This window comes from Trematomus bernacchii, unplaced genomic scaffold (assembly GCF_902827165.1).
Source record: "Trematomus bernacchii unplaced genomic scaffold, fTreBer1.1, whole genome shotgun sequence".
NCBI classification, from domain to species: domain Eukaryota; kingdom Metazoa; phylum Chordata; class Actinopteri; order Perciformes; family Nototheniidae; genus Trematomus; species Trematomus bernacchii.
In genome coordinates, this window is record NW_022987564.1 from 8,242,927 (window position 1) to 8,253,020 (window position 10,094).

Genomic DNA, 10,094 nt, shown 5'->3' on the forward strand with positions numbered 1-10,094 from the left:
CCTTTACTCTCTAGTTCTTACATTCTTAAGTAACAGTTCATAGTTCACTGATTATCCTTTTTTGCAAGAATATTGCATAATTTTTCACACTGATTGCACAGTATTGGCTTGCTTGTTTTTGTGTACACGTAACTTGGGATCAGTGTCTCTGGGAGCCCAGCTGCTATGATGTTGTTTATGGAGCCACGCTGGCATATTTTATGTGAATGCTTATAGCCCAGCACCACGAAAGGCTTTATGGGGGTGAGTCATATCCACATAACAAACAAGCCCAGCATGGGAAAATATCATGGTGATGTTAAAGCTAGAGTTAAGGCTCATACACTGAGGCTTTGTACAAACTCGTTCACACTTGAGGCCTAACATTTGGAGAGCAAACACCTCAGGTGCCATACAGGAGGTCTGTGGAGAGATTGTTGCAACAACTGGTAATAAATGGCAATAAGAGCTGAACATTAGGGAACAACTGAGTCAGAGAAAGAGTTTTAAAGATTGTTAATTATTGTCTAAAACATGTGCATGCTTGATGAGGCAGCCATGATAAGTAGCAGATGATTTCTTCATTCCTCTCACATGGTCGGGTTTTTTCAGTATCAGCAAAATCTCAGAGCAGGAATTCTGAGATCCATGACACCATAAGAAGCACGGGGAAAAATGACATAAATGTTTGCACCATATGCTTGCGCAGTCTTCTTTGAAAGGTAATACAGGAGGCAGTTTCATCAGAGCTGAGCTGGAGTCGGTGCCGTTACAGGATTGCTCAACGTGGTTGTGTGTCAGCAGGAGGCTGGACTGGTCGGGCGGAGTGTTCGAGCTCTGAGCTCAACATCACCGGAGCTCACTCACTCTCCCTCTCTCGTGAGTGTGAGGCGGTCTCTCTTTCTCTCTCCTTTTCTATGTCTCTTTCTCTATCTCTCTCCCTCTCAGTCTAGACTCTGAGGGGTAGAAATTTTCTCACCAAAAGTACACAGACCTCAAAGCCACGGGCATTCACTCCAAAAAAGGATTGGATTATCGCTGAAGTTTCATTTCTAATGAATCTCACACTGGGACATGGAGTACACAGTTTGTAGTTTGTTTTAAAAGGACTCATCCTAAAGCAGTCGGGGTTTCGTGTTTGCTTTGATGGTGAATCGGTCTATCAGGATGAACTTGCAGTGGAGCAGCCCGGCACCCTGCATCCGCGCCGGGAGAGTCGCGCACAAGCGGCTGGACTCTGACGATCAGCCGCCGGCCAAATGCGCCAGGCTGAGCACCGAGGTGGGGGACACGCAGGGTCTCCTTGGCACCTCTCCCGGATCCCCGGTCAGCCCCGTCTCCAGCCCTGTCCCGGCGACCATCCAGGGGCCGTCCAGGATAGGACCGTTTCTGCTTCTACCTCTGACAGACCGGGAGAGCGTGCACAGCGCGATGAACACCGACACAGGCGACGAGCTGCTGTGCAAGGTATGCGCAATCCCGTCATTGTGCAATTTCTTTGAATGAATGGTGTTTCGAGACATCGCGTTGCTCAATCGCCTGTCTGACATGTCATCAGTATTTAGCCGAGTTTCCCCCCCCCCCCCCCCAATTGTCATTCTCACGCGAAATTGCAGCAGCAGTGTTGCTTCATTATTTTGAAATCATGAAATTAAATTGTTATTTTACATCTGTTTACAAAACCCCAAAAGGCCAGGCAACCACTTTCGCCTGTGCCGTGTTGTGGATGCTTTTAAAATCCACCGATCTCCACACCACAATGTGTCTGTCAACTCGGCTCATTTGCATACACGTCACTGCAATACGCCATGCTGTGACACACAAAATGCAAACATGAGGGGCAAAGAAAGACTCCAGTGATAAGGATCTGCTTTGATAAGGACAGGGTCTTTCCACTGTTCCACATCCTTGTGTTTATTTTCCATGATAGACCTGCAGGCGTTTGGCTTTGTTGATTAATAAAGTTAATCACTGCATGCTTTGGTGATTCATTTGTCATGCTCTTGCAAAAGCAGCGTATTGAGCTGGAATCAAAGCATATTCTATACGCCTGATTTTCTTTTTTAACTCACTGCTAAATTTGCACGCTTGTACCCTCAGATGATCATTACGAACACACTGACCGATTGCCTCATCCCCCCTCACACAAACTCTCCCTCCCTCCTCCCTATCTTCCTAATTTCCATCTCGATCTGTGTCCCTCATCTTCTTCTACTCTCCTCTCCCTCTCAGGTCTTTGATATGGCGGTGTACCAGGAAAAGATCAGAGCCTACGGGATCCTACCAACTCACAAGAATGTGGCCGGCTTCAGGGACATCATCCTTGGCGAACGCAAAGCTTACGTGTTCTTGGACAAGGACTTTGGGGACATGCACACCCTGGTGAAGAGCTGGCGCAGGCTGGACGAGGATCACGGCTGCAGGCTCTTTCGTCAGGTGGCTCTGGCTGTGGCACACTGCCACCAGGCAGGCATTGTGCTGGGTGACCTCAAACTGCGAAAGTTTGTCTTTGCTGATGAAAAAAGGTGAGAAAACACACCAACACTAAAACATCCTTTATCCACTTGTTACGCATCACATTCCTTTTTCTCCGTTTCCTTCAGCGCTTATAGTATCAGTTAACTTTATTTGGATACAGAATTGAACACATGCAGTGATGTGGGACGAGCCAGTGAAGGCAGCAGCTGATATACACACAGGCCATGTGTGCAGATAGCAATGTGGGCACAGATAGAGTAGGAGGTTCTGTACTTGTGGAGGCAGACTGAATAGCTTCCCAGATTTTCGCCCTCTGTCTGTCTCCCTTTCTCACTCTCGATACGCTTCTTTGCATGTCTGTTGTGTGTTTGCTTTGCATGCGTGCGTGCGTGTATGTAGTGGGTGGCTGTTTGGCAGAGCTGCGAGACGAGGCTGGTGAATGAGACAATCGTCCCCTTCTGCTGTCTATATATTTATTACTCATTATTTATTAAATAATTACATCACAACTTTGCTGCAACAAGGATTCATTCAAACACACTGGCTTCCATGCAAGGAATTCAAAGCACTCCCGCACACATGCTGCTTAATATTTGCATGCGTTGTGTGTACTACACATTATGTCCATGAACACACACACAAAACCCCTGCTTACAAAACTATTTGTCGGCTCTTTGCCCTTGCGTCACACTCTTTCCTGTAAGCGCCTGCTGATGGCAAACAACCCACCCCCCCCCCTTTCCAGGTTTCCAAAGGCCCTTTTTTCATGGAGACTTTTCAACAGTAACATTCTCCAGCCATGACCTCTGGCTTTGCGGGGTCACCCTGGATGAATGAGAGCAGACAGCCAGTGAGAGAAGTTGAAGTCCGTTGTGTCCCTCTGATAGCTATACGGCTGCAGAGCGATGAGTCACAGTGTATATGTGCAGAGGGGAAGAGGAGGGGGGCTGCATGGCTCATTTTCTTTCTTGGCGTTTGTGCGTGTGTGTCCATACATGCATGTTTGTATGAGCGCTGATTACACATTCAGAGCAGGCTCAAAAGCCTTTTTTCACCTGTAATTCACTATTTTGTTAGCGGGGTGACAGCTTTGCAACACTGATGCTGCCACAAGACCCATTTGACCCTGGGGTTGTGGGATGACATCTTCATTTTGAACTTCTCTTTACACTTTGTCTGGAGACATCCTGCAGTGCCACTACAAATAACCTTTTTGTATTGCAACTGTAACAAAGGCTGCAGATTCTTCTGATAGCGTGGAACTTAGAACACCTTGGAACTCATCACACACACAAGTTTCCTTGAAATGTTGGGATCATTTATCCCATCATGCGGTCTTTCAAATTCACAATCAGGCATCTATCAAAGCCCAACTCGCTGTGATGCAATGCACCGGCCAACAATGCAGCACTCGAGCCAGAGCGAGAGAGAAAGTCACAACAATTTGTCAAATGCTATCTACATTTACACACACACACACACAGTGCAGTTGGAAAAGCCAGTTTAGGGAAGGTGACTAGCACTATGAAGCATGCAGCCTTCCCGTGCGTCACTGATGTGGCAACAGCCATTTGAGGGTAATTATGGGATGGCTGGCGCCGTGAGTGTGGGACCCAGGTGCAGATAGCCGCCGCTCGAGAGAGAAAGAGAGGAAGATATGTACTCTCAACAGAAGGATGAGTCACTCCTTCCACCCCTCTAACTCTCTCTGTTCTGTTTCCTTTTCGGTCTGCGTCTCTCCTTCTCCTCTCCTGACTTATCTCCTTCTCTATCTTGGTGTTTGAATATCAGTTCCTTCCTATCTTGGTCCTCCTGGCTGTCACTCTTTTCATCCGGCTCTCTGGCTGTCCATTTCCCTCTCCAGCCACTCTGTCTGACAGCTGAAGGGTCTCTAGATTAAGCTGTGTGCGTTTGAATTGATAAAACCTCAATCAGCGTATTAGTCTGGGGAGCACATCTCGAGAGGCACAAATTAAATTGGAATCAAAAACACATCACGTTTGTTGCTGTAGATGAGAATTAATCACCCATTTTTCCATTCCCATCAATCATTTTGTAAGAGCATTTCAGTGGTAATGTCTCTATCTGCAAATACACACTTTCACAAGCTCAGTTGCTCTGGTGCTGTCCACTCATTAACATGGCTAAATATAGCATTGTATGTGTGAGCAGGGGAGGAGGAGGGTGCTAGAGTTGTATATTTATATGTGTGTTTATGTGACCATGTGTGCCAGGAAGTCGTTGGAAATGTGCATAGGCAGCTCTGATTCTCAAACGGGACTAAATGTGGTCCACTTAGGTCATAGTGAGTTCACTGGTGTGTGTGTGTGTGTGTGTGTGTGTGTGCGTGCGTGCGTGCGTGTGTGTGTGTGTGTGTCCATCTGTTTGTCTGCTGTGCTGCTTAAGGCTCAAGGAAGGATGCTTGTTTTTCCATGATGCAATCAGTGACTTCCATTTAACAGCTCTCTGACATGTTTGACAGTGTTGAACAAAGTCTCTGTTAGATATAGACTCACACACACACACTCAGTGGTGCACTCTATCAAGGATTGTTTTTTGCTTTAAATATTGTTGTACATGGGATATCTAACGATACCATTTCCAACAACAACTTGACATACTGCAACAAATATTTTGTCTGATAAATGCAGATTTATGTGCCGGGATCAACATTTAGTTCTTAGGTTTTAACATGTGAGTAAGATAGCTGTAGCCCTAAGTAGTACTTCATGTCCTTTTGGAAAGGAGATTCCCAAATGTTTTGGGGAAATAGTTACAGTTAGTAAGCATGTAGCTAAGATAAAGCTATTTAAATCACATAATGTTCCTTAGAAATGTCCTGACCTTCTTTTGCCTTTCTCTTCACAGGACACAAGTGAGACTAGAAAGCCTTGAGGACTGCCGCGTCCTAGAAGACCCAAACAACGACTCCATGTCCGACACCCACGGCTGCCCTGCCTACGTCAGCCCAGAGATCCTCAACGGCTCAGCACCTTACTCTGGCAAAATGGCCGACATGTGGAGCCTTGGGGTCATGCTGTACACGATGCTGGTTGGCCGCTACCCCTTCCACGACCCCGACCCCGCCACGCTGTTTTCCAAAATCCGCAGAGGCCAGTGCTGTTTGCCAGAGGGCTTGTCGCCCAGGGCCAAGTGTCTGCTCCAGAGCCTGCTGAGGAAAGAACCCTCGGAGAGACTCACGGCCAATGAGCTGCTCGCTCACCCGTGGTTCCACCAGCCGCCATCGTCGCAGGAAGTGGCGCTGGGTGAACAGGAAGTGAGTTCGGCAGAACAGATGGTGCCATCCTTTGACGTGGAAGAGCAGGATGATCTCTTCTGCTGACGGACTCGATTAAGCTGAGTCTGGCTAAAGGACCAAATCAAAGATTGCTATAAGGGATCCATCGTTGTCTTTTTACATTGGCACTTTTTAGAAAACCCATTTGTGTACTGTTGAGTGTACATACACCCTCAAGCTTTCTACAAGAACTTACTGTACTGTATTTGGTTGTCGTATATGTGTTACTTGTTAAGGGCATTGTTCACAATGATAATACATTGTGTACGATTTTGAAAATATTTGGTGCTAAAAGAAACGACGAGGACTTTTCCAGATTATGTTCACAAAAGAATCCCTTCAGGCTACTATGAGTGTATCATAGAAAATGAACCCAAGGCTAACAGTCGTCACCAATGCTTGCTCTCAGCCTGGACTGACAACGCTTCAGAAAGCATTACAAGAATGCTGCTCAACGGGAGGAGACGTGATGTTGTTCCTCTCACTCCCTGACCGGACTGGAGGCTCCGCCAGCTGACTCACCAACCGGCTCGAGGAAGGCCTCGCACAAACTTGACGTCTCGCAGCAGGCGGTGTCATAGAGTGAGAAAGATGCTTAGCGGAGGACTGATGTGTCACACTCAGCGGGGATGCTAGGAAGGTCCCTCACTGCCAAGCTGGCAACGTATCAGCAAATGGAGAGCATTTACAAATCTCACACCAAGCGCAGAAGGTTGAGAAAGGCAGGGTGTTACTGGAGTAAAATTCACAGAAAAGTGTGGAAAGTTTGTCACACACACACACACACTTCACAATAATCAGTGTCACTGGGCCGACACAGAAAACGGTACAAAACTCAGTAATTTATTTATTTTTAACAGTTAAAACTAAAGCAATTAAATTGTTGAATCAAGAATTCATTATAATAAAGTTGCATCAGCTATTAACAGTGCAATTTTAACTGTGATCAATCTGTTTGGCTCTTCTGTAATGCTGTAATTAGCCACAGCTAAACCTAACACTAATGCCAGTTTAAAACTTAATGCAGTAAGTAGGCCTGGTCACATGCCCTTGCAGCAACAGAGATGATTGGATAAATCTTACGCCTCAAGGCATGATGCAACAGTAGGAATTAAGTGGGGAAAGTAAAAACACGGAGAATGTATATGGTACTTCCTCCTGACGCAATACGAGTTAACTCTCAATCCAACAATGTTTGTATTTTTTAAGAAATGTGTCAAATATCCAGTTAAGCCATCAAGTCAAAAAGAAACAGAAAAATTAAGACTTCCACTTAGAAGTTGAACCTGTTTTTGTTCATTTCTGTTGGAACATTATGTCAAGCTGAGTTGCTTTCACAGAGCTGAGCTGTGCCGAGTGTTGTGCCCGTATCACTGTGTTTCATAAACTGAATGGCTCTGAATCAGTCGCAGTCATATCATATTTGATGTTGGTTGTCTGATGATGACTCAACACTCGAGCGTGTCTGCAGTGAACAGTCCTGACCTTGGCTGGAAGAATCTGTTCCGACTGTTTCGCTTCTTTAAAAATGGTACTTCTTTCCCCCTTCCTTTTTATTTTCCCGTTGAAAGCTGCGGATCCATGGAGACTCGTCATATAGTTAGTGACATGAATTTACTGCATTCTAAAATATGTTTTATCGTGGATTGTGACAGGCGGATGAAGCGCTTCAGTGACGTTTATCCTCACAGGCTGTAGACCTGCAGTTAGCTACATTTGTTTTGACCCTGGTACTAAATGTGGCATATCTGAGAAGCACTGTGCATTCAATTTTTCACACAGTAGGCTGATAAAACATCTGTTGCAGTTCTCTAATTATTTTCTCTCATCTGCTTGAAAAACCAGATGGTAACCGACTTGTGACAATCTGAATTGTTCCTTACAGAAAAGTAATTTAAGAGATTTATGATTTTGTTCCCGAATCATATATGTAAATTGAGTCACACATTCATGTGATACGTAGAGTAAACTGACACGGGTGCACAAACTTCATATTGCACTGTGAATTATGTATTTGTGACACAACCTAGAGGCTTTTAAAGGTCTAGACAGGTTACACAGGAAATATATTCATTGTACAAAAGATGTAAATATGTATATTTCAAATATGTGTGAAGATGTTGAATAAAGATCACATTTTTTCATATTCACATTGTTTGTTTTTTCATTAATGATCATTGTATGTCTCCCACACATACCCATGCAAACACCTGCACATTTCACCGCTTGACTGCATGCCTAGAAGTCTTTCCTGCAAGAATTCTCTCCACACAGCTCTTCATCACTGCGGAAGAAAACAATGCATTTTCAATTTCCTCCTTGAAAAGGAAAAAAACAACTCTCCCTCTCCCTCCATCTCTACCTTTAAACATTTACTCTTCTCTGACCTTTGCGTAATGTAACATTTAACTCCTCAAACACACAAATGTCAATAGTGGGTCAGTGTCTTTTCCTGGAACAAGGGGGAGCATGAACCCCCTTTGTCCTGAGCTTTAGCAGTAACCGGTGGAACTCATCAAACACTGAACACCAACGTTATTAAATCTCAAATATTTTCCTTTTTTCTATCTAATCCACTTCGGCTTATGAATCATTGTTTGACCTATAAGAGCTTGGCATGTCTCCACCGTCGTTGTGTTATGACTACCTTAGGCATGGCTGGCTGTGGCTTGCGTAAGCGCTGTGTGCGTGTGTTAATGTGCATACCTGCCTGTGTGCGTGTGTGTGTGTGTGTGTGTGTGTGTGTGTGTGTGTGTGTGTGTGTGTGTGTGTGTGTGTGTGTGTGTGTGTGTGTGTGTGTGTGTGTGTGTGTGTGTGTGTGTGTGTGTGTGTGTGTGTGTGTGTGTGTGTGTGTGTGTGAGCAGAAAAGTCAGATTAGGTATCAACAGGTTAGCTGGTGTGTCTCAGTAGCTGGGAAACTGCCAAACTAGCGATTGCTTAACACTTCAGATCCGGGCTCCTCGGGGGGATGTCTACACGGCCACCAAAAATGAGGTTAGCATTAGGTCAAGTAATGAATATCTGAAGAATCGTGTGTGTATGGGAAAGGGTTTGTTTGAATAAAAGAGTTGGTTGAGATAAGGTGTGTGAGAAAACGTTATACATAAAGAAGTCTTTCATTGAAGGCTTTATAGGTTTAAAGATAGGGAAATCGTTTTGGGAAATAGGCTCATGCCCTTTCTTTTTGCGAGTTAGATGAAAAGATTGACACTAGTCTTTAGTTTGTAGCCAACACTTAATGTAATGCTGGATGCTGGTTAGCTTAGCTAGCATAAAAAAAGTATTTAAAGTGACGCTGGTGAGCAATGTTGTAACTTTAGGACAAAGCCATGTTAGCTGTTAACAAGTTTCCAGTCTTTATTCTAGGCTAAGCTAACCGGTTCCTAGCATTAGCTTCATATTTACGGTACAGAAGTGAGAATCATCTAATTTAAGCAAGACAGTGAAAGAAAAGATTTTCCAAAATGTCAAATGGTTCCTTTAAAAAGGGTTATAATAGAAAAGGTCATGGTTAGAAATCAAACAGTATAGTCTTTTGTTGTGAGGAGTAAAATAAATAGGTGTTCTCCATTGTTTGTCTGTGTGATCTCATCCTGTCTAGTCCCTTGACCAAAAGTGTAAACTTTATCCTTCCTTGTGATCAGGAATCATTTAAGTTTCCCCAACCACATAAACCTTTACATAACACAGTTCACAAACTTCCTTATTGGATAGACACACACCGGAGTGTCATCGGACACTTCCTTGATCCTCCATTAGCAAACCTCTTTTGATGAAAGAGAAATTACAGAGAGAGAAGTTTCTGGTATTTCAGGGGAAGTTTGAAGCCATTTTAGGGCAAATTGAAAATCTGCAATGCTACAGTTACATCTTCTATATAAAAACATAACTTTGACAAATAACTTTTTTTTTTCAGAGGAAACCTATTTTAGTTGTTTAAAAGGTGGACCACACACGATCAGGGGATCACTGTGTCCAAAGGCCCTGCTTTACACACATAAACCACACAGGGAAGTGAAGAAGCAGATCTGAGATTTGAAAGTGGAGCACCTGCTTCAGTCTGTGATGAGGTTAAGTATTGTGTTTCTTCCTGGAACTCTTTGGCACTGGCAAACACTCCACTGATGCAATGGAAACGGTCTCCACTATTTAAATAAGTCTTGACCTGATTTATTTCATTATACAAATCCCTGATGGAATGAGCGCTATTGTGTTGATATTAGTTTGGTGTGGAGTCTGACTGCTTGTAATAGGGTTGGTATTTACAAGTGTAATCTTAAATCTCAAAGGCATACCTTTATTTAAATCGTGTCAAGTTGTGATATCTTCTGCCATCTTG

The 10,094-nt window shown here is 44.1% G+C and overlaps 1 protein-coding gene across 1 annotated transcript; it reads left to right on the forward strand.

The window, feature by feature from the left end:
- Nucleotides 1-795: 795 nt before the first annotated feature.
- trib1 (tribbles pseudokinase 1) lies at nucleotides 796-7,905 on the forward strand. The gene is made up of 3 exons (XM_034124899.1): nucleotides 796-1,446; nucleotides 2,212-2,504; nucleotides 5,326-7,905. Exons 1-3 carry the CDS (start codon nucleotides 1,126-1,128, stop codon nucleotides 5,798-5,800), a joined length of 1,089 nt encoding a protein of 362 aa, XP_033980790.1. The 5' UTR covers nucleotides 796-1,125; the 3' UTR covers nucleotides 5,801-7,905.
- Nucleotides 7,906-10,094: the final 2,189 nt, after the last annotated feature.

Excerpts from the sequence above, each read along its gene's own strand:
- trib1 (XM_034124899.1), top strand. The coding sequence starts at position 1,126 with ATGGTGAATCGGTCTATCAGGATGAACTTGCAGTGGAGCAGCCCGGCA. Across the intron at positions 1,447-2,211 it reads GCGACGAGCTGCTGTGCAAG|GTCTTTGATATGGCGGTGTA; the intron begins GTATGCGCAATC and ends TCTCCCTCTCAG. Across the intron at positions 2,505-5,325 it reads GTCTTTGCTGATGAAAAAAG|GACACAAGTGAGACTAGAAA; the intron begins GTGAGAAAACAC and ends TTCTCTTCACAG.